General features: G+C 39.4%; 1 protein-coding gene across 1 annotated transcript in view; it reads right to left on the bottom strand.

The window, feature by feature from the left end:
* Window positions 1-22,373, bottom strand: part of drd2l (dopamine receptor D2 like) — a 33,101-nt gene extending 10,728 nt beyond the window's left edge. The window contains exons 1-3 of the mRNA XM_020652545.3: window positions 22,141-22,373; window positions 4,472-4,864; window positions 1,271-1,380 (exon numbers count right to left, since the gene is read on the bottom strand). Coding sequence (XP_020508201.2) covers window positions 1,271-1,380; window positions 4,472-4,837 — 476 coding nt within the window. The 5' untranslated portion in view covers window positions 4,838-4,864; window positions 22,141-22,373. The remainder of the gene's footprint in view (window positions 1-1,270; window positions 1,381-4,471; window positions 4,865-22,140) is intronic.
* Between the last annotated feature and the right edge of the window lie 3,431 nt (window positions 22,374-25,804).

Raw genomic sequence — 25,804 nt, 5'->3', positions numbered from 1 at the left:
CTTATCTAGACTTTTTAAAAGACCCGTAAAACAGCAAAGCAACGGGACTGGGAATCACTTGGGTCATTGAGTACAGACACTGACAGACATTTCACAGCTCTGTCTGTCTGTCTGGCTGATGATTGGTTGGCTGAACGTGCGAATGGTCTCGTCCCTTCGGTGAGCAAAGTCAATGACAAGAGCCAATGCCGTGTGAGTTCTTGATTGATGCAAGGTTGTTGTTTTTGTTTTTTAAAGGAAAATAAGTAATTAAAGGGCTCTTAAAAGTTGCCAAATCTAGTTATAAATTAACTCTATTTTGTACAACCTAGCCCTTATCATGGCCTGAAATCACAAGTAATTATACAGCAGACACATTAAAGATGATAACTTTATCAGGGATTATGCTAATTTATCAAATTATGTCCTCACATTTAAAATTGGATGTTGGTGTTTGAAATGTTTTTGGCGCCTTCACCGTTCTTCTGATCAGGATTAAGTATCCCAAATGAAAGTTGTCAGCACTTTGACCTTGCAGTCACTGTTTTATTTTAAACCTGTTAAAGGCATGGAGCCGAGACAGTTTTCCTGCTGCAGGGTATTTAAAGTCGTACAATTCTTTGACAAAGCAATTAAGACTTTATCCTTAAATTTACTGCGCCTAATTACACAAGTTTAAACTGCCGCAGCCTCGATGTGTCACTTTGTCTGAGCTATGAGGACAAAGCTGCAGGCGTTCTGCCCGCTCTGTGTCTGGTCACCTCCCCCTGGACCCATGAAGAGGGCGAGAGGTGGACGGACAAATCCTGGTCTCCTTCATCCATAAAGAACAAGTGACTTAATGACTGCAGAGGATACTGTGGAAGATGGAGAGGAGGCCTGTCATCACCTGCTGAAAGAAAAACAGATGACGACAGTGTGTGAAGCTTCTGTCCTGCTGCTTTGACAGCTGTGTGATGGATCAATCCATAAAGTTTTGAGTGGATGTGCTTTTTTTTTGTGTGTGTTTGTGCAGCTCTTGTGCGTCAGCTCTTTGTTGAAGCAGAGTGCATCAGTCAAGATCAATCATGCCATGCAGAAAGTAAAGAAATGGTGCATTGATTTAATGTCGGCTTTGGATAAAAATCAACGTGAAATTATTTATAATCAACTCCCTTCAAGAAAATTCAGAGAGAGAGAGTTAAAGTGTAAGAAATGAGAGAGTGATGAGGCAAGTGTGTGACACATCCACAAGAAGAAGCATCAAGAAAGGAGAAACACGTCGAGTAAAAGAGACAGAGGGATAATCCACCTGTCGATGCTGATGGCACAGAGGTTGAGGATGCTGGCGGTGCACATCATGACGTCCAGGGTGAGCAGGATGTCACAGTGGATCAGACTGAAGCGCCACTCTCCCACTACCTGCAAAAAAAAAGCACATTCACACACATCCGCCTTTTTTCCTCCACTTTGCAAACTTTACTTTCTACAACCATACCCATGTAATTCATCTTAATACAGGAGGAACAGCATTAATATTCACGAGGCTTAAACACCAGTGGGGCGACTTTTTCTTTAAATTTAATTCCGTTTACATGATATCTTTTAAAATGACCCAATTTATCCACAAAGAATTTAACAGCACCATGTTATCTCCCTCATCACAATTTTAAAAAGATAATTGGTTTTCGGGTAGATAAGAAATAATGGTTATTTTTGCCCATGGCATTATTTTTTTTTTTAATGGCGTGAGACTTGGTTTTGTTATTTCCCGTTATATTGTTACTGATTTGACTCTCCAAGGTTGTTGTCATTTATTCAGTGAGTTTCTCCGACCTGCAATGACACTGTTTGTATAATTACCAGTCAGAGGAAGTAGAGCCAGGAGCTGAAACAATTAGTCAAACTTATTACAAGTAATCACAGCTATTTAGTATGAATTAATCAGCAGCATGTTTGATAACAGTCTGAAGATGCCAAACACATTTTCTGAGTCCATCATCCCCGATAATTGGCTAATTAGAACTGATTACATTTGAGTTTTAAACTGTTAGACAAAGTGAGCAGCGTTGTCCTCTTACACTCTGTGAAATCAGCACTTTTAGCAGTTTCGGAGGCTTTTACGTAGAAAGCTGCGACAGAATTTGAAAATGCAGGAACCTGGATGTAAATCAGGGCAGAATGTGAGCAGGCGGCATCGTTATCGCTGCAGGGTTAAATTAACTTCATAACCTTGCATTCCTGTAAACACGTTTAAAGAGTAATCTTCTGCCTGCTTTCTACATTTAAGGGGGATGTTTGTTTTCAGCGCCGTGATAATTACTCAATTCATTAGTCAACTAATGAGCAAGAAAAATAAATCAATCTGCAACCTTTTGGATAATTGTTTTTCAAGCACAAATAACAGAAATTGCGACAGGTCCAGCTTCTGAATTTCACAGTTTAATAAGACACGAAACATTACAACTTGTTGCTGTTGTTTAGACAAATCAAGGAAAGTGATGATACACATTCAACTTTCTGTACTTTTATTTTGAGTGTTTATTTGTATAGTGACAACGCGTAGGGAGCGAGTGAACAGTGGCCACACACTCCCTGCTGAGCTGAGGTCCATCACTACCTACTTTTAAAACAAAACTCAAAACCTCAAAATCTGTTCTCCAAAGCATATAAATAGTTATTTTTTGTATGTGTGTGTGTGTATGTATCACTTTTGTGGTAACTGATGTTTGTTTTGTCGTGTGTATGACTTCATTGATTAGATCTCTGAATCTTATTAATGATTGTGGAAACATTTCTTTTGTATGCTGTGTTTGATTTTGTTTTTAACCTCAGTGTAAAGCACATTGAGCTTATCTGTAATGAAATGTGCTATATAAATGAAATTGCTATCGCTAATGCTAGTTATAGCCTAAGCTGACTTACAAAGCCCGTCCCTAGACGTGCCTTCAACAAACTCAACAATAGATACTCATAAAACAGTACCAAACAAGCTCAACAATAAACAGACAGAACAGTACTTGTTTTTGAACTTTAAAAACTTTAAAATGTCCATTGTCATTTCTAAAAGCCCAAGAAGATGTTTACTAATAGCTTTTTTATTTGTTCAAACAACAGACTATCACTCAGGGTTATTTGCTTTCCCTTTATAAGATGAAGAAAAGAAGTAAATTCTCTCGTTGAGGAAGAATAACCGGTGTGTGTGTTTTTTTCTTTTTTTTTTAATAACTCAAATGATGAAGTAATAATTAAAGCAGGTGCTGTTTTTGTTGGTTCATCCTTATAGTTATATTAACTATTTATCAGTGAACAAACTATTGAGTTATATATTTGAAAAAAATATATATTTTGCAGCCTGTTTTCCATTACATATATAGGTTTAACATCCAGGGCAAAATAGCTGTACACATACTGTAACAGTGTCTTTACAGGTCTGTCTAAAGCATCAGTCAGAAAACTGCTGCTGATCCAGAACGCTGCTGCTAGAGTCCTCGCCAAGACCAAGAAAAGTGGATCACATCAGTCCAGTTCTGAGGTTTTTACTCTGGCTCCCTGTCTGTCAGAGAATAGCTTTTATAATACTGCTGCTGGTTTATAAAGCGCTGAATGGTTAGTAATAAAATACATATGATTTATAAAGCGCTTTTCATGAACCAGAAGACACTGTACATTTGTTAAAAATGACAGAAAGATTAGAACAGTAAGTTTAGGGCCATAATACATTAGTGACCTCTCTGACTAACTATGAACCACCCAGACAGTTCAGGTGGTCTGGATCAGGCCTGCTCTCTGTCCCCGAGCAGAGTCAGAACCAAACACGAAGAAGCAGCGTTCAGTTTCTACGCTCCGGATATCTGGAACAAACTCAGAAAACTGAAGGTCTGCTGAAACTCTCAGCTCTTTTAAATCCAGGTGGAAGACTCACCTGATCACAGCTGCCTGTCATTAAACCGTTTTAATACATGTATTTCAAGATGTTAAAGATTTTAAACTTGAACTCCGCACTGTAACTTTTACCCTTTTTCCTTTTAACTGTTTAAATCTTCTAGGGACGAGTGTTTCAAATTAACATCACTATAAACATGATGATATCTGCATTGGATTTCTGTCCCTATCAAATAAACCATCAAATAAAGACAATATTTACTTTTGTGATTTTTTGAATGCTCTTTTTTGAATGTTTCTGTGTTCCTTTGTCTTGATGCTTCTGATGTCTTGTTTGACGCACTTTGAGCTGCTGAAATGTGCTATATAAATAAACTTGCCTTGCCTTCATAATTCATATCTGTCATCTGTGACTGCCGCTTTAAAACATGATGTGCTTGCGGTTATTTGTCATGGGTTTTTTGATAAATGCTTCAGAAATTTCCGGAAAAAAAAGGCACACCATTTTGAGTTATGTATGAAGCTGAGTTGTTTGTTTTTTTGTGCTTACAATACAGAAAAAACGACGTGTACTGACCGTGAAGCAAAGAATGAATGCAGAAAAATGCTGACACACACACACACACACCTCAAGGTAGACGCCCCAGGGCATGACTAGCGTGGCCAGCAGCAGGTCGGACACGGCCAGCGACACGATGAGGTAGTTGGTGGTGGTCTGCAGGGCGCGCTCCCGTGACACGGCCACGCACACCAGCACATTCCCGAACACCACGCAGAAGATGAGGAGCACCAGGAGCACGGCGTAGAAGTTATAGGTGGGAGAGGAAGAGGAGGACGGGCTGGTGCAGTTAGAGGAGGTCAGGGAGGAAGAGGAGGTCGGGAAGGATATGGGGGAGTAAGAAGGGTCATGGGTGACGAGGAGGGAGAGATTGTGCTGGAGGGAGGAGAAGGGGAGGGAGGAAGGGGAGGTCTCCGACTCGTTGAGTACAGTCATGATCTCGCTTCGGTGGACATGGTCGGCCTGACAATTGAGGACATGAAGAGAAAAGATGAAGACAAATGGACGCTTAAATCTGCTTTACAACCAATTCAAGAGAGACTGGACAAAAAGTAGCATCAGTTTGACAACAGAGGAGAATAAAGCTGAAAAAGAAACTGTTATTGTGGCTCTATGAGGACAGGGAATTTTGTCTTTGGTCTCTCCTTGGCAAAACAACACACAGGACCTGCCTTCAAACAACACCACACCTCGCCAATACACAACTAAGGACACACAGTCAAGGTCCGACACCGAGATAAATGTTCTTTAGATTTCTTTTTGGCCTCTGGTGTTCTGACGGGTCAACCTAAAGGTGGTCACTCAAAGTCATGGATGGGAAACGTTGTGCTCTGACACTTTGTACAAGTCAAATCAATTCAGCTATTTGAAACTTTCTCCTTTGTGACGTTTTTCAACTGTTGACAGGAGAAACAAGTTGCTTTATTTTATCTGGGGTTTTCTTTCAACACCTTTTCTGTAGGAGTGGATCCAGGGCCACCCTTGACATCTGATTGGCCAACCCACACTATGATTGGCTATTTTCTCTGTCAGAAGCAGGTCTTGTGTTAAAATCATCTATTAGTGCTGAGTTGAAACGGGTCGCTAGCTCCTTTGCATTTCAAAGTGGCACTTGATAGTTCTTTAAGTTGTGACTTCGGACAAACTCTTTATTTGAGTCCTTAAAGAATTAAGTTCATGAAGTTTTAAATGTTGACACTCTGCTGTGTTACTCTTCAAAGGAGCAATATTGTAATTCTGACACCTAGAGTTTAAAATTGGTACTGCAGTCCAAATTCAAAACATTGAAAAGAGCTGTCTCCCGCCGCCCCCTTCTCCCTACAGCCGATGCGCATGCAGGAACCTTGAAACCTTTCTGCGTTCTAACCTCTCTCCATTTTTCAAAAGCATCTCCAATATTTATCCTAGTTTTACAATGTTTCTGGTCGCAGACTTTATTAGAAAAATGAAGAGGCTTTTTAGATCGGGAAGAATCAGTTCTATCTGTACAAGGTGGCTTGCCCGCTTTCATCGCTGCAACACCTGTTGGTTTATCCAAAACGGCATCATGGGGGTGCCTTCAAACCGCCTAATGTCTTCTCTGGTCAAATCACATACAGACCATTCAGGACATACTGTCTGCTGCACTGTGAGAAGCCAGCACTTCAAGATCATGTTTTTTTAACGTCTGATGATTTAGTAAGAAAGACCCATCTCCCCCCCGAACATTCTTTTTTTGAACTGCTGCCCTCAGGCAGGCGTTTCAGGACAATCAAAACCCGGACAAACAGACTGAAAAACAGTTTCTACCCGAGAGCTGTAACTGCACTTAACACTGCGAAACAATGATTGTATAATCTGTATCTGTACCCCAGCAGAATGTTAATGAATGTGAATGTGCCTGAAAGTGTGATGTGTTCTTAGAATCTCTTATTTTTAATTTATAAAATTTTATAAAATGAAAATGATACTTATCTGTTACAAGTTAAAGTAGATATGATTAGAGCAAAGAAAGGGTCGCACACATACGCACACGTAAGTACGCACACATATTTAATACAACCCCGCGTAAGTCATCACCCCAGTTGGGCAGGCCCAGACAAGAAAGTCTCGACAAGTCCTCGATAGTCTGACTTTCTGGAGATGCTTTTGGCAACAGGTGACGTTGACAATGATGTAGCATGTCTTGTTTAAACGAAGTCAAACACAAACCATTCCATGAAAAAGCCTTTGCAAATCTTTTTCTAACAGAACATTTTCAATACAATATGCAACCTTTAAATACAAGTCTTTCAGAGAATGATTTCTATAATTTAGTAGCTTCCATTTTTTTGCCCGAGTCTCAGACACCAATCACGTTTGAGTGGGCTCTGGTTGATATCAGCAAAGAGCCCATAGTGAGAGTGTAAGAGGCGGAAAGTACTGGTCTTAATGCATTCTCCAAATCAAGTGAATAACAGCCACGTGAAAGGTTACTCTGCCAATAGAGAAGTCTGTGACTCTAAACTGGACCTTGGGGGGGCCTCGGAGTAATCTTCACCTGCAGAGACAGAAAACTCGACCACAATCAGCTATCCATTTGGGAAGGATTTACCATTTTGATGGGGTTTCTGTCCAGGTTTATCTGCGACATTGTAAATGCTCTGCACTTTTAGAGTGATTTTATTGTCTTCTAACCACTTAAGGCAGGTTTGTGAGTGGGACACTGTGGAGGATACCAAGGGAACAGTCTTTAACCAAGGCAGCAATGGTCATTTGTTTCACCTCAGTTCTTTGTTTGATGAATTTGTTTTATCCCCCTCTGATTTGATTTCACAATAAAGGCCTGTTGATTTTGGAAATGGTTTGTTTGGGGTTTATGCGAAAGTCAGCCTAAGCACTTTAAGGTAAAGTGTGACAGTCTTTAATAAACCGTCAAACAAATCTGAGAGGAACGTGACCACAGTGGATCATCAAACATGGAGTAAACATAAAACAGCAGTGCATCGATCAGGTCTTAGGTTATGGTGCCTGTGAGCGCCTATCACAAACATGAAATCATTGAGAAGAAGCCACAAACCATTCTGTCTTGCTGCCAATCGTATCAGTGGTCACAAATAGTACTGCACCGAAAAACTTTCCCCTTTTCAGACCAAAAACAAACAAGAAAACAATATTTTAAACTTAAAAAAAAAACACCTTCAAACTGCAACAAACGTTCAATTCACAGAGGTTTTGTAAACTTTTCCAAAGTGTCCAACTCAAAGTTAAACCTGCAGGCAGAACAAAGCCTTGAACACGTATTCCTCCTGAATCTTTATAATTACTACTTTTTTTTTATTCATTGGTGCTCCAGTTTGCATTTATTATTCAGTGACTCCTGTCCCTTTGGAAAATTAAAGTTGAACTCTGTTTAACCTCTTATCAGCAGCTCATATGTGACTATTCCTGCTGAATAACTGCTTTATTTTAATTTGTAGAGGGAGAGCTGAGGATAGAGCAGCCCTCTGCAACACTGGAAAGCGGAAAAACAGAAGCTGGAACATGTGCAGACTGTCACCTACACCTGTTCATTGACTCGATGGATTCATGCATGGGGAATTAAGACCGACACGAGTGAATTTATCCACATTGTGGGGGGGGAAATGACTGAACATACACAAGGTCCGTTGAGAGTGGGATTATCCTGCAGGAGCTGTTTCACTTTAGTGTTTCATTTCTTTTCTTCACCATTGAAACACTTTGATTCCATTGAAAACTGTCTGTTCTGTCAGGTCTGTTCTGCATGAGGGAGCAAACTACAAGTACGTTTGACATTTGACGTGTGAAGAGTGCGGGGGGGGGTGTTTGAAACTCATGAGACAGAGTTCAAGAGAAGTATTTTAAACGTATTTAAAAACATTTTTCTGCAGTTATTCCGAGGGGGAACTGTTGCCGTCATTTTTCTTTTCAAGTTTGAAATTCAAGAGCTAAAACCTGATCCAAAACAAACATGTGCAGAACTTTATAAGATCACAAGTAAAGAAAGATGGATTCATTTGCAATGCAGCACATGTGTAAATATTTTCACTCTCAAATAAAGACGCAATGAGAGAAGGAGACACACGGGATACACTGCAGAGAAAACGTTATATTTCAAAGAATCTAGGATATCTTCTGCTTTGACTCGTCTTGCTACTAACTACCTGCTACTAACGTCTTTTTCCTGCAGAGAGGAGCGTGATTAGGATATATCTCTTACCTCCTGTCACTCTGTTCTGATTCACTCCAACAGCCAGGCGTGTGTGAGAGCATGCAAAAAGCTGCATTAAATATTTATCAGCGTTAGGGAGTTAAAACAGACTTTTGACTTACTTTATCTCTGCGGTTAAACTTTCCTGTCAGTCCAAAAGTCATGAATAAATTCAGTGAGATTTTAACACAATCTAACACCACCATCAGGTGTCTCATTTACTTGCAGTGTCTTTTTCCCCAACCCTGACCTCTGATATATTTCACTAATCAACACATATCCAGCGTCACTGGAGCCAAATATATCAATGTTCAATCCCACCCACCGACATCACACTCCTGGACGAACATCCTCCAGTGAGGCACGTTTATAGTTTTCAAACAGTTGTACTGATGTGACAACACAGACAACATTACTACGGTAGAGGTCAATCTCATCGCTACGAGGGGCATCAGTGTGCAGGAGTGAGGAGCGTGGCCAGTGCTCAACTGAAGAATCCCAATTTAACCTTTCACATGTGATTTAGCAGAGGTGCATGGTTCGGAGCCTCATGTTTCTGCTTAAAAAATCATTTGAATGCAGAGCAGGAAAAAGCTCTGCTAAAGGTGCATTATTAAAGAGTTTATAATTAAACACAAAGTTAACATGAATCCTAGTCGGAGGGTACACAACAACATATTAGAAATTTGACATGAAAATATCAAATGTTTCCTATCTTGCTATATCAATCAGTGAATTATGCCAATCTGCAAGAGACCTGATTAGAGATGATAATAATCATCAAACCATTTTATAATTGATTTATTGTCGAGCTTGATTTCTTTTTGTTGAGACGTCTGGGGTGGGCAAGATTTTGTATTTTGGGACATTTTTAGAAGACGTCTTTAAATAACTAATAGTTAGAAACACATAAAGCAGCACCGGCTGTGGCTCAGTTGGGGGAGTTGGTCGTCTCGCAACTGGAAGGGTTCAATCCCCAGCTCCTACAGCCACATGTCCGATATGTCCTTCCTTGGGCAAGACACTTTACCCCAAGTTGGCGGCGTATGAATGTGCATTAATGGAATTAGTTACTTTTGATGGACACTTTACAAAGCAGCCTCCACCATTAGTGTGCATGGGTGTGATTGGGTTGGTGTGACCTGCGGTGTAAAAGCGCTTTGAGAAGTCAGAAGACTAAATGCTCAATACAAGTTCAAGTCCATTTACCATTTAACTACTATTGAAGTAAGCTGCAGTCTTTAAAGGAGTCATTTGAATTAGAAGAAGTTTCTACCAATTTAATTAAAACAATAACTCAAAACGTTTTTGGAAATGACAAAGTCTTATAACATAAAGGCAGACAAACAAAAACGGGCCAATTGAAAAATAAAATCTTCTTGACAGATGATAATACACAAATTATCAACCTTTCCCCCAGAACCTAGACTGCTTTCTTTCAGCCATGTTTGTGAAGTTGAACTTGATCAGACAATCTCCGAATCTCCGTTTCCATCATAGAGAAGTTCAAAGATGTCAAAAAGAGACGGAGTGCCACACCAGGAAAGAGCCGTTAGCCTATAACAGAGTGCAGTGTTGTGCTTCTACAGAGCGGCTGTGGTTGAAGTAATCAGCAGAGGAGAAGATCGAGTGTTCAGTCAGTAATGGGTCGAGGTCTGGCCTGAGCCGTACATGTCTTTTCCTCAATTGAACTCAATCTCGTCTCCAAATGAAACAAACTGCGAGGAAAGGCATCACATTTTTGACAGAAAAAAAATCTGTTTATAAGTCAAACAAAGAAAATAATCTCCAGCTGCAGAATACACCTTGTGTTTATAGGGTACACACACTAAAAAAAAGGAAAATAATTAAAGGAGCAGAATAAGACAAAAGCTGTGCACAGTTTAGTTTTTTGAAAGTCAAAAATTCAGAAAAAAACATCTTGTGTTTTTCTTGACGATGTCCTTGGTGTTTTTCAGGGTTTTTAATCTACTGTCACAAATCACTGCAGTCAATGCAAACACACTATGAAAAGCTGCTGCTGCTGCTTTTGTTAGTTTTAACAATTGAAATTACCGTACTTTAAAAACAAATCTTGTTGAAGACATGATTTTTGGTCGAGGGCAAAATAACAAAAAGACACACTGCAGGGAATGCTGACTCAGGGGTATTGATCTTTCAAAACCAGATCAGTGAATGTATCAGCGTTAAGCCATAACTTACAGTGAAGTCTGACATTAATGATCAACTTTGTCTTCTCTGTACCATGAATGTGATATCACTCTGGCCTTTAAGCTCCCTGCACTGACACATGCCTTCCTGTTCTTATTACTTTGCTTCCATATTTAACCTTCAGTGCTCAGAATGATGCATGTGCACAGTTTGACACTCAGATACACATTCATCAGCTGCAGGGGTGTGTTAAGCTTCTTTTTTTTTCCGACCAATTGGTGCACTGCCTTATGCAAGAATGGCATAAAATATATGCATACACAGATGTGTAAAAATAGCATTTAATAACCAGGATTGTTCAGATTTACTTTAAAGTTCAATGCATTTAAACGTTAAAGTCAATCTGAACAATCCTGCTGTGCACTGGGTTACTTTGATCTTGTAAAGCTGTCTGTTCCTGCTCTAGCTGCACCCCGACTGAGTAGCATGGGTATGAAAAATATGTATCTAAAAAGTCAACATAGAAAGAAAATGTGCTCCAAGTGCAACAAAAACTACCAGCAGCCTGCATCAACACAGCTCAATAAGTCCTGTCTCTGACCGAGTATATGGTCCATCACTAGCTGTTTATTCACACGTGGACTGGACGTTCTGGAAATCAAAGAAAGCAAATGAAGCGGCAGAATCTGATAATGTGATGACAGACTTTTTTGGGGCCTCTATGTCCTTGTTAAGTGTAACTGGGCGTGTGAAACAACCAGTGGATGAGCTGCCTCATTATGTGCACTCACATGCACCGGTTGTTAACCAGTCATTCATCGCTAAAAACGACATTATCATTGCCTGCTCGCTGTGAATTTCCCTGAATATTTTCTTCTGTGTTTACACATCGGCTCACCCGAGCTCACATGTACATTTTACTCTGGGGGCTGGCAGGTAAAAGTCTAGATAGAGACGGGATAAAAAATATGTCTCTTTGTGTGTGTGTGTGTGTGGGGGGGGGGGGGGGGGGAGTTTTAAAAATAAAACCCAACCCAACCCATCCCAACCCATGACCCCTTAGAGGGTCATGGGTTGGGTAGCAATGGGAGATGCGGATCCTGGGGGACAACGGACAAGGGGTGGGTTAGAGTCAGGACAGGTTGCAGTTCAATCAAAGGTCTAACACATGGAGACAGAAAACCATCACAGTCTCATACTGACGAGCAATGAGAGTCATTATTGATGACTTGATGCAAATATAAAGTTCTATATCTGAGGACATCTTTAAGTCGTTTGAAATCCCTAAAAAATGTACCTATTTTTATTTAAAGCTCAAGTGAGGAACTTAACCACTGAGTCAAACTGTTTGGACAAAGTGGTACAGTAAGTCTAAGCTATTTACTGATACTGTCCCATAAAAAGGGCTTTCTAATGAAAAATCCCACACTGTGATAAAGGCTGTGTTGCCATCATGCTGTTAATGGCCTGGCAACAATTAATATAACGAATTTCAAGCCTATAACAGGATACTTTAAATTTAAATATTAAATAGCAGCAGTAATTTGAAACTTAAAGATACAATATGTAGATTCGGCCACCAGGCTAACGGGGAATCATGGGAGTTCTCTCAGCTACTTAATTTTGATATTTAATGTAAACATTGTCATAAGATTCTACATATTTTACGATTGTTAAGAGGAAGGTCATCAGTGACATCAGTATATTGGATTCTGTTCAAAACACGGCGCAATGACCCTTGCTCTACGAGGCCAATTTAATTTCACACATGGGTTACCAAAGTCAAGCTGCTTGACTGTGTTCACATATACATACACACAAGTAGAGAGGCTGGTTCCCCTGAGGTCAGGACTACAGATGTTATTTGATTATCTAAGATGGCGTTCTCAAGGTCATACTTCATGAAATCACATCGCTGTAGGGACATGCTGGGACTGAGTATTGCATTTAAGGGGTTGTTTGACTGAGTCTGCAGATTTCTTTTGGGGACATATTTTTAGAAGATGAAAGCCGAACAGCATTAACAATTTTGAAAACTCTGCTTCAAATATGTGTGAGCATGAAGTCTATTATAATTTTTTAGGGAGGTAATGTGGTGGAAAGTCAGAGGACGGCAGCAGGAAACTTTGTAAATTAAAAGTGTTACTTCACTAAATTGGATCCAAGCTCCACAACTGCTATCAATAATTACATGGAGGTTGATGAACAGCTTTACAGACAATGTACAGTTATTGGTACAAAGGCGTGACCAAAGTTATTTATCTTCCTATGAGCTCATTTGTCAAAGTTTTGTGAGACGCCGTACTAATAGCGACTGGCAGCGGGTTACTGTTATGTTTTTATGCTTGTAAGATTGAGTTTCACTTTCTCCGGTAACTCAAATAATGGCTCTCTTTTCTACATCTCCATGGTAGAGTCTGTCACAGGAAGCATCTCATTAAAGGTGCTATATGTAACATATCTACTGAATTGAATCATAAAATTACTCTACTATATCATCAGACATTAAGGAAACATGCTATGTTGAAGTGCTGGCTTCTCTGACAAAAATGCAGCAGACAGTATGTCCTCCTCCTAAGTTTTAATTCCAGTCTAGAACGGTCTAGATTTGTCCAGAGAAGGTCGTCAGTTTTAAGGCAACCCCACACGGCCATTTTGGATGCCCCTCGATTTGCAAACGTCAAACCAACAGGTGTTGCAGTGATGGAAGAGAACTGGTTCAGATATAACTGATTGTACCCGACCTAGAAAGCCTCTGCACTTTTCTAATAAGCTCCACGAGCAGAGTCGTGGTAAAACTAGGATAAATATTGGAGATGAAGACATAAAGGAGATAAAGTGAAGCCTCCGACATGGCAACCCGCATGCAAATCAACTCTAGGAGGACTGCAGTACCCATTTTAAACTCTAGTTGTCAAAGTTCCATATTGCTCCTTTAATTTTGACCAAGATAAATGTAAATCTTTAAGAGAGCAACATCTAAGGCCTGTGATATCTTAAAAAGAGGACATATTATCCCCATTTTCCACCTTTTCAAACAGTCCCCCTGTGGTCTACATGAAACATTTGTGTTGTGCTTTGGTCAAAATATAACATGAATCAAGCACCAGAGGAGTTTGTGACCCTGTATAAACCAGCTCTCTGAGAACGCTCCATTTTGGTGTGTGTGTCTCTTTAAATGCACTGGATGGGTTTATTTCACATGTTGTAGGTCGGTAGACACTCAAGTTACCCAAATATATGTTCAAAAACACTGTGAAAGTGGATTTTTTATAATATGTCCCCTTTGAAGTGATTTTGAGCTACAGATTACCGAAATCAAAATCTAACAGGATCAAACACGCAGGCCATGAAAACCTGGCAAATAATTGTAAGCATTTTCCTTTTCACTTCTGGTACCTTTTGATGGTTTGAATTTGGGTTTTTATTGTGGTTTAAAGAGGGTTTTACATTCTCTGCTTCCTGTTGTCACTTGTTTTACTCTTGTTTGTATTTCATTGTTTATTGTAAATGATTTTTTTGTGCCTGTGTTACATTTTCTCTTGCTGATGTCTGTTTTAGTGATTTCTTTTTAATTTTCTATTTGAATGTATCCTCTTTATCTTTGTCATGAAGCTCTTGATACCTTGCATATACATTTTATTGTTTTGCATGGGGTTGCACTATGATTAAAGAAGTAATCTATGCGGCTCCTTTGGCTCTGTAGCTCATGAGAACCTCAGTTTACAATTCTCTGGGATAAAATAATTATGACGAGAGAAAACTCTGATTGTGTTTGGAGTATAGATTGTAGCAAACATGGACGGAGTCTCACATTTGGCACAATTGTTTCGAGCACGATTTCTCCCCCCTCCCCTCTCCCCCTGCTTGTCTGTGTTCACATTAGCAACATTGTTCTGTGCCCGAGTACACTTCAGTATGTGCTAATTCCGTTACAGCAGGTTGGTTTGTAAATCCGCCAAAGAGCAGAAAGAAGAAACCATGGCAACCACCGACGGGCTGAGTCCATCCTGCCTGCTTTGGGTATTTTTCGTAATTTTTGAGACCCCAACAACGACCCTCTTTCTACATCCACATCTACCGTACAGCTCAGAGGATGAAACGGGCCAGTGCTGCACGGATACGACGGGTTTCTGAAGCAACACCAGCCGTTTCCAACTACGTCATATAGCGGTCCACTTCCTTGTTTGAGCACAGATGCATTCACATCACCAGCGAACCATACTTGAGTACACACGAATCGTTCCCAAGACCACCTCTTCAAGCGTACAGTACGTTTGTGTTCACACTGATCAATTGTACCAGACTTTGGGGTCAAGCGTATTAGGACCAGGCCCGGGTCCCTTGTGTGAAACCACCCTCAGTGACATCACCCATTTGGTTTTGAAGAATACTTTGGAAGCCCATCGATGATAGTCGCCATGTTGAAAATGCTATGAAAACCAAACTTTAAGTCAACCTAATTATGCTAACTCTTCTCCTTCATAAAATCATATGGGGTGTGTGTGGGACTTCCAGGTCTTTTGGAGCCAGTCTCAAGTGGACAGTCGAGGAACTGCAGTTTTTTTTTTACACTTCTGCACTGGCTTCATGTTTCACAGCAGAGGTTGCTGCTTGGTTTGGAGCTAAACAGCCAAAAATCTCCAAGAAAATCCTGAAGGAAGATTTCAAATGTAGCAGGTAAACGTGGTCACGAGAACAAAGGTTATATTTCATGAATTTTCTTAATAAAACTGCAGGAATGACACGATATACTAACATGCATGATGAAACAGACAGTCAATCATGCAGGTCATTCTCAGCTTCTCATTAAAAAAAAAAAAGCCGACATAAAAGTGATCAATATATCAGTCGTATTGCCGATAATTGGCTTAACCACTCATCTAGGTCAGCCTCTGATGCTCTGAAGTCTTTTGTGTCTTTACATTTTGACCGTTGCTCCTTAAAAAAAGACCTGACATGAAGGCCAACGGACCATTTTCATTCATCAGCCCTCACTGCTGCCTCAGGCTGTTCCTCTGCTCCATCATCTGTCTTTATTCTGGCCCATGTGTTTAAAAATGCATGGAGTAATATGCATAATAAAACAAGGATGGTCTTTGTTGGATTTTTAATGACATATCATCCACTCCTTTGAAAATAAAACATTTCCAACAAATGAAAGAAGAGTGTTTAAATTTGAACATGATTTGCATAAACAGCAGAACATGCAGTATGTCCTTTTAATGTTTTTTTAATGTAAAGGTTAATAACAACTTCAACTGTGACTCATGTAAAACTACCTAACTGATTGACAACTATGCTAAAGACTGATTGAATTAGTAAATAGTAAATGGACTTGAGCTTGAATAGCGCTTTTCAAGTCTTCTGACAACAACTCTACCACTGAGCCACATCTGACCATTTAGATTCAACAAGGTAAAAACTAGATTCTGGCTTCTTTAACATAAATATTTTCATGTTTCTTCTCTAGCCTTCGACTGTTAAGATACACTAAATTATCTAAATATTTTTTTTTTTAAATAGCCAAACCTATGATAAATATATATATGTGTGTGTATATATTATCAGAACAAGAGAAATCCTTAATCTTAGAGTTGTAAGGGGAAGTGTCTTGTTGCAGCGGCCACCATGACGCATACAATTTGTTTATCATTGTCGTGGAAACACTGGATGTTACGTCAAAGACCGCAACATAAAGACGCTGGAGCTGCTATGGAAAGATGCCAAACTGTGCTGTATGTGCTACTGTGATAAAAACATCATGTCACTTATTCTTGGATACATCGTCAGTCAACATATTTTCTTCCTCAGGTCGTTTTCATCCGTTCGTCTTGACTACAGTCAACTCAGAGTTCGTTTTCATCAGGAGTGGGGAGGCAGTAGCGGGAGAGACTCTCAATGTCATCCTTTGTTATGGTTTTGATTGAGAGCCACCTGGCAGCAGGATGTTCTTACTGTGTGTTTAATATTGTGGGGTTGATGACCACAGAGGACAACAAAGGACACTATCTTGGGCTCTTCAAAACTCTGATATACATGTTTCCGTTCATCTGTATTCTGACTCTTCTCTTTTCATCAAGAAAATAATCAACACATCAATCCACAATGAGAATAATGATAAGTTATTCGCCAAAAAAGCTCTAAAATCTCTATTTGTGAGATCAGCTTGTATAAGCCATTTCCTTACTGGCTGTCTAATTAAAATACAGTTGCTGTCTTATTTCATTTTTTTTCATGAGCTGACCTCTCACCCCTCCAATCCCAAGATGTCTGATGCCCTTTCCATCCTTAATCTCCCTTCACTGACGTTCACCAGCCTTCGTTCTTCTCTTCTTCTCCTCTTATCTCCTTCTCCCACCTGTCTCATCTCCTCTTCCTCCCCCTCTGGAGACACTTGAGAGGTCTATTAAATCTTTGGCCTTGTCTGCCCAATACCAATACCAAAGAGAAAAAACAACAGCAAAAACAATTATATAAAAAAAACAAAAAAAACAAGAGACTCGTTCAGATTTTGCTCTGGTACCAATGACCCCGGCCTGTGATAAATCTTTCATTTTATTCAGAGAGAGGACGGTATGAGACTCGGCCCCTGGGAATGATGTGGATTTTTTCACCTGCCGTATAATCAGCTCTCTAGTGAGTTTGGGTCAGAAAATTCACTGTCTGACACTTCTCAACCCACATTTCTACACTAAATCAGTCCCTGAACGCCTGTTTTTTCCTGTCTTTTTTATGACAAGTTTTAACAAGAAGCCAGTGACTTCAGCAAAATCAATACATGTATGAGGCCGTATACAGGGGGGGGCAAAGTTTAATCAAAGATGTAACTTTGTTGACCGTTAGATGTTCACTTCAGGAGTAGTTGATCAGTTAATTATTAACTGAAGGTAACATTAACGTTAATTGGTATTGTTAAAAAAATAAATCAGCTTTTTTCAATGTCAAGACCTCGAGGTCTTAAAAGACCATGAGGGATTAGAAAACTAAAAATGACGAATGTCTGTATTCAAAATCTAAAAATAATTTGAGTGTAAAAAATGTGAGTTCTAGTGTGCTTAAGCTGAATACCGTGTTATGGTCTGCTCTGCATTTGAGACACTAAGAAACCCAGGAGAGTTGAGGCAGTCTTTTGCGACAATCACAGATGGCTTATTCCAGTACCAAAATGTTGCTAGAAAACGAGGTGGAGGACATTGTTTTGTCAAACATGGAGGACAATGAGGATGATAAGGAGGCTGCTAAAGACGGAGACTGTCTCAAGGAGCTGCAATAATATTGTAGCTAAGCAGAGTTGAGCTAAGAGGAAGATGTATATACTGTATGTCATGTGCTGTGTGTGTGGCACACCCAAAAATGTGTGAGCACTTTTGTGTTGATTATGGATTTAATTGGTAAAATGGTATTTTCTAGCGACTTGAAAACCCTTGAAAACACCGACCTGCTCTTAAATGACTGAATTGTTGGCATCTGTGTTCTTATCTCCTCGTGTTCATAAGTTGAAAGCGCATGCTTGTTGTTCAAAATTAGCATAGGTAGCCGCCCACTAATGCCCTTAAAAGGGCATGAGTGCAGGGCCATGCAGACACACAAACACATGCTGGTAGCAAAAAAAAAGGTTGTGGGGATGCTCGGTGGAGCACTGGACTCCTCACAGAGAAGAAACTTTAGGAGTTCTGAAGTGCAGGTATACTGCGGAAATGTGTTAGTCAATGCTTGGTGAATGAGGCCCAATGAATCACTGCAGCACAACTAGCGTGCGTGCTGTCAGATGGAGGTTTCCTACAGTCATTGCACATTATGAGCCAGTTGTGTGCTTAAAGTTTGTCAGACCTCGGAGGGCCCCCTTCTGGCTTGTTGAAAGCAGCGCCTCTGATTCTTAGAAGAACACTGAGGGGTTTTGAGATAGCATTAAGGCCAATCTCATTTTGCCCCCTTCTGCTTTCTTTACAGACTGTTTTCCTGCCTAAAGCCATTGCTGATTGAAATGCTATTGGACTAACCTACTAATGTGATCAGAAACCAGAAAACATCTGATACCAATATCTACAATTCGTTTAGCAGAATCTGTTCAAGCGCTGAAAGATTCTGTATTTAAAATGCAGTATCCGTAAAAAAGAAATAAAGGACTTACATCAGATCTCTCTTGATTGTTGTTTGTCACTTTCTCCTGCATTTGAACTTTGCTCTCTTTTCCCAACTTTCATTTCAGTTTACAAAAACACTTGTAAAAAAATAAATCCTCCCCCAATCACATTTCCCTGATTCGCCCCCTGTTAACAAGTATACTGTGTTTCTTTTCCTTCAACGGCAACAATGCAGCTGATTTGTAGAGCAATAAATACAGCAACGCTTCCTCCTTACGGCCGACTTCCTGCACACACACTGCAAACAAGAGATTTGAACCAAGAGCCGCCTCTCTCATCAACAGCTGCCTCATTATGTCATTTTCTTTTTAAACCCCCTGCTGCTCTCAATCTACACACACCTACACGGTGGTATCCACTCAATCAACAGCCCAGGCTCATACATGGCACCAATCATGATGAAATGACTCAGTGAGTAGAGGAGAACTCACACCTTTACATGGCTTAATAGAAAGCCTACAGTGTATCATGCAAGTGCAGAAAAGGATATTGAGAAAGAATATTAATAATCCAAGCCTTTCCTGTTATCTCTCAAGGAAACGATCAAAGAGATGCTTTCAGAGGGCAAAGCGGGAGCGAGGGTCTACTCTGTAAAACTATTCAACTGTCTTTTGTTGAAGCGACAGAATGTCTGCTGCCATCAGAGTTCCTGATCGACTGATTGACAGATTGCAGAGTACGAGGGGATCACACAGTCCAATAAGACTTCCACCACGGGGCTGAAGTGTTGAACCAAACCGCAAACATCATTTATTCATGAAGCAATTTTTGCTTGCTCTCCATCTTTTACTCAAAAGTGAAAGAACGCAGAGTAAGGGAGTGGACTCCGAGTGATGCATGCCTGATGTGTGTGCAGACTTGAAATCCAAACACACAAATAAAAACACAGCAAAATCCGCCCAAGTGGCTTTAAAGGGAAAATGCACTACAGTTTAGTGAGTGAGAGCAGAAGGGTAACAGCAAAGCCTTCTGCTGTCCAAGAGTATTTTGGAGGATTCAAAGGCAGAATGTTGTAATTTTCAAAATAAAACAGATGGTGGAAACATTTCAGTACATTAAGGGTTGCTATCTGGTAACACCTAACCACATGTCTCACTTGGCTCAATAAGTTGATTTTCCTTTTTAAAGCTCACGTTAGCCTGAAGAGATACGTTATCTTGGGAGAATGCCTCCAAAGCCATAATGACACTCTGCAGCCTCTTAGCCACCAGAGAGCCTCTAAAATAAAAAACTGCATTAAAGCTTTTATTATATCTGTGTCAACAACTTAAACTTAGGGCGTGATATTTTCATTTCATCAAGGCATTCTTACATTGGAGACTCAATGAAACAATGAATTCATCAGATTGAACTTTACAAGAGAGCTATATGAATGTTTGTTGAAAAAGTACGAGTAAAGGAATCAGAATCTGTGCTGGTACAAGCATCTCCACAGGGTCAGGACAAGAGCAACACATGTTATTACATTCTTTAGGAGGTCTTAAGAGAGAAGTTCAAGGCAGTGTTAGCCCCTCACTTACATGCAAGCTGCTGCTCCAGAAGTGGACCTCAGCTTAACGCTTGCATTGTGTAGAAACTACGTCGTCTCATGTCTCATTCAGCGGTAAGTAAACACTAAACTTTATCATGATAGCCTATGTAAAAAAAAAAAACGCGGCTATTTTGCTACTCACAACGGCAAACGACAAACTCACAGTATAAACTCTGTCATCGGTGACGCGCTTTGAGGGAGAGCTAGTGCACGCGAGGAGAAGAGAACGAGCAGGGAGAAACGGAGGCGTGATTGGTTCATCAGATTGGTACCTCGTGGCAGACATTGGTCGAAGTTTTTACACGCTTACAGCTGCTACAGGTGACGGATTTTCAATGAGTTATTAATTTCTGTCAGGAACTAAAGTCAATTTCAACCAAAATCTTAAAAAACTGTATCTGGAGGAAATTACCAACCCTGCCTTTACATTTGGTTCATACATTTAAAAAAACAAACTATGATTAGGGAGACTTTTAAGAGAAGTCTTTTGCAAAATAAATTGTTACTTTGACTAAATGTATTCTCTATACTTTTTTATTTATTTTGTATTGGTGCAATAGCGTGACAAACTGGTGACTGACACAACAAACAAGACAAAAAAAACCCAGAAAAGATCAAATTCAACAAAAATTGTCCCAACAAGGTGTCCCGTCGAGTATTATTGTTGTGAGATTGATGTTGTGTGGCTAAATGGATGAAGGTTTACAGACTTAAGTCATGTGATGATGAGAGTTTGAGGAGAACTGAATGAATATAGAAATAAACAAACTGAATAGGAAAAAAAAACATGTAGATAATAGAAAGTGCAAATGAATGAATAATTATCATCAGCAAACAATGAAGTAGCTATCCTATACCTGATAAACATACAGATATGCATAGAGTACAAACATAAATGGACATGAGGACATACAATATAAAGACATAAACAACTGTACACACATAAATATAGACACACACACATACACTCTCATTGATGTGTTTTATCTCCACTGTAATACAGTTAGGAAGTATGGACAATAATGGTTCTAGTAAATGATTTTTACGGATTTATTATGGACTTAAGGGCTATGTTTTTTTTAACATGGTTTTATTTAATGGATATTTATCTCAGTGCATTTTGGCGATTTGATACAGTAATATAAAATGACTGTGATATTCTCCTTTAATGGATCAATCAATTAAGTCCAGAGCTATATGCCAGTGTCATCTGTTGTTCAATGTAGTGATTACTACTCAATATTCCACACTCTGAGATACTTTCTTCAGATTTTTATCTTTTTAATTGTTTTGTTTTCAATCTTGTTTCTACTGTAGCCTTCGTAAGATTCCCCATATGACACACACAAAAAAAAGCGTATTCTCACCTGTTCTTTATTGCTCTGGCTTTAAAAGAAAAAAAAAACGACTTCCAACATAAACCCCGAAGGAAGTTTTCTCACACACGCTGTGTCATCTAGATTCATTTTGGCGTTAGTCCAGCAGAAACTTGTCATCCACCTCAAAATACCACCAGAATAAAAGGTACCGAACACAGCCCACCTTTAAACGATCAAAAGTCACAGTAACAAGTTTCCAGGAGAGAAATAAACACTGACAAATTGTCTCAATACATCGTAATAAGCATGTTGAAAAGGTTCTGCATCGTGACAAAATCTGCGTTTGTTCAGCCTTTTTTATTTATTTTTTTTTTTTTTAAGAAAACGTTTAAATCACTTACCCTCCACCAGCAGAGCTGCAAACATTCAGGTCCGCTCTCCTCTCAGGAACATCGGGCGACAAATTGACTGTCAGCCTGCAGCATCCCATCTAACAATTTACGGCTCAGCCTCACACCTTGACCTCAGCTCAGTCGGTCAGTGTTTGGCCACCCCGCACATTCACACAAACACAAACACACACTCATTGAGTCCCCGCTGCGCAGTAATATAGTCCCCTCCTCTCTCGTGTCGGTCGGCAGTACAGCCGGGGTCAGTGGAGTCTGGCAGAAAGCAGCGGAGGAAGAGGAAGAGGAAGAGGAGGGGGGGTTAGAAATATCTGGAGCAGAGAAAAATAAAGGAGTGACATTAACGCCAGTTTTTGGTTGTTTATACCTGCAAAAAAAGGCAGAGCTGCAAAAAAGCTGTAGCCTACTGCAATTGCGTTTTGATTTTTTTTAACCTCAGTGTAAAAGCACATCGAGCTTATATCTATAATTAAATGTGCTATAAATAAAATTGCTATTGGCTCTGAGAAATATTAGTATGCAAGGAGCAAAAGGCAGTCATAATAAGAAAATATAGCCTATCAACATTTGGGAAACTTGCTTGTACTCGATGAATATAGTCATCTAGTAGACCTACGAGCAAGTATACCTTCACTCCAGTATACCATAGTAGTTTGCTAAAGGTGATAGCTAGTTTACTTGGCTTAGCACAAAGACCAGTGGGCAGTAGTTTTGTGTTTAGGCTACATAGACTATAATACTATTTACTATACTATTACTATTACTATAAAATTTGAGATTAAAGTCATAAATTTACGAGATTAAAGTCATACATTTATGAGATTAAAGTCGTACGTTTACGAGATTAAACTTGTACGTTTACGAGTTTGAGACCAGCCTGCGCGAAAATGATGAAAGTAGAACTCTTAAAGTCTTAAAAGAATAAAGTCGTTATTTTAGTCCGTATTAGAAGAGCAGCAGCATCCTGTTCTCAAATGACAAACATGGAGCATCTTGTCCTAAAGGTTTCACTAATAAGGAAATAGGCTACTTCCTTGTGTAGTCGGTAAAAATAGTTAGTTCAAGAGTTTTCACTTCAACTCGCAAGACCTTGTTTATCTGTAAAATGATGTATGAACAGGACACAAACTGGCTCTGCAGATGAGATACTTTAACAAGGCAGACCGATAACGGACACAAATAGTTGTGTTGGGGCTTTTCTTATGCAGATATGAAACTACACATGCTTTTGGCACATCATCATCATCACATCGTCATAAAATATCAGGACCCTGAAAAGATACTGAAAGAAACTGTGGCTTTTCTGAACAAAGAACCACACTGACTTGGAGGAAGTTGTCTGCAGAGGAAAATACTTTTCAGAGTTCTACTTTCATCATTTTGCGAAGGCTGGTCTCGAACTTGTTAATTTACAAGTTTAATCTCGAAATTTAAAACATTTTTTTTTTTTTAACGTGGCCCTAATCCTCCATCGTAGACTATCAAGTTTTTGTCTTGATAAATTAAATGGACTTGGGACTGATAATATGCCTGATACATTACATAACTATACATTAAAAATAAAGCAAATTCCTATAGCAACTCTAGCTCACCCAGTTAGCTAGGAATGTAGCCTATCTATCCCATTGTATCATGTTACCTATGACCTTCTCGGCATTTGAACTGCTAACCCTGAGATTTATATTAAAATAGTCAAATAGCCCACACAAGTTCATTAGATAAGTTACTGCGCTTTAAAGAGACTGGAAGGTGGATTTAGACAGCCATGCTTTCCAATTTACTGTCTTTGTGCTAAGCTAAGTAAGCCAGCTACGCCAGCTACAATCACTTTCATGCAGACATAATAGTTTTATAGTTTCACACTATATGGGAGAAATAGAATTGGCTGGCTAATGATGTTAGTGAATCATAATTAATTAAGGCAAGTTAAATCTTTCATTAACTGATGTAACTTCTACCCTATGCTTGTATGAACTATATTGCTACTGTCATTATCTTTCTTCATTTACTTGAAGTGTCTTTGCCCTGAAGCTAATACCTGATGTGCTCTCTGAATAGTCACATTTATTTCCAATGTGTATCAATATATCAGTCAGATTCTCATAAAACACCTTCTATTAGTCATCATGCCCTTGTGCTAAGAAATTGTGCACCCACATTATTTGTCCTTGTTTTTTTGTCTCTTGTGGATGTCAGATAGAAACCTAAATCAAAACGTAACGTGTGCATTAAGTAAAGTTGTGTTTTGCACTGAATACAGTTTAGAGGTGCAGACAAAATGTGACACATGGATTAAAAAAACAATAATGCAATCACTAGTTAGAATATTTCAATAGTGAATGCTGAAATGTGCCACAAAGTATAGACTTAAAATTAAAGACTTGAACCCAAAATGTTTTTTTGACCACTCACGATGAATTATTATAGGCAACAAGGACAGAGGCAAGGAATAGGGAGGAAGAGGAGTGAAGGTCATAACTAATACCCTTTACTTTGAAGGAATGGCAAGTGATTTATTACTGCACACCAAAATATTAAGGCAATAAAATCACAGCTGCTGCATGGGTATTGAATTTGGTCCGACCATGGAAAATTATGACTGATTTATTATGAATTGTCTACATAAAGCTTCAAATGGCTCCTGTGGGACTACTGGTTATAACTTCCTTAAGGTGTTCCATGTGGTTAAATTTGGGAGAGTGTTGAGGATAGCTGCTAACCCCATGGGGTCGCCTTAGGGTGGGGCGCAGCATCAAGTCCATAGAGCCACTTGAAATAGTTTGGCATACGTCTGGTCCTAGATGTAAAGTTTTGTTCACTTCATGTGGGTAATGGCAGATATAATAAGCAAAGGAATTTAATCATCATTGTCAAATACAACCAGAGGCAGAGCTGTCCACCCTTTCATAAATGTACCGAGTGCTCTCATTTGCAGGTGTGATTAACAGTTTTTTTTTTCTCCTCTCACAGATACGGGGCTTTGTCTGAGAGCATCAATGTCAAGATTTTTTTTTCTGTCCTGAAAGTGATGCTCTGATGCAATTTTCTGATCTGTGCTGTCAGTTTTTTCAATTACTGTGATGGATTACGTTTGATTGCAAAATCAAAAAAAAAAATATTGTGCCATCAGGAGTTGAACAAGAGGTAATGAGTCGGAGTGGCAAATCTGATTTGAAGACTTTGTGCAAGTAGAGTGTCTCAGACATCCTAATTAAACAATAATTTATAAAAAGCAATATCAATGCAGCCGTCCTTCAAGCTGGCAATACTAAGTGTTACTGACAGAAGGACCAAAGGGAAAGTAAGAAACACTGAACCAGTTAGAAATCTTCAACAACAGAGCAAAGCTTCAGGTTAGAGTGATCATCTTTTCACCCTATGACTGAAAAAATAATGTCTTGACAGAACCGAGTTCACTGTTAAAGTTAGTTTTACTTCAAGTCTATGAAAATGTTGTGTTAACTCAACATTATATGTTTATGTCACCTCAACTAATTGAACATTTTCCAACTTTGAAAATTGATTCATATTAACTTAAAAATGGCGAGCTCTAGTTTCGATTCAGAGGAGTATTTCTCTTACCTCGGTGCAGCTGGGGATGTGGATGGAGATGGAGCTGTACCTGTGCTGGGCAGTGAGTGGGAACGTGCTCTTTTGT

The sequence above is a fragment of the Labrus bergylta genome, chromosome 8 (genome assembly GCF_963930695.1).
Source record: "Labrus bergylta chromosome 8, fLabBer1.1, whole genome shotgun sequence".
NCBI classification, from domain to species: Eukaryota; Metazoa; Chordata; class Actinopteri; order Labriformes; family Labridae; genus Labrus; species Labrus bergylta.
The sequence above is the reverse complement of the archived record's forward strand: the minus strand, read 5'-3'. Positions and strand labels throughout refer to the sequence as shown.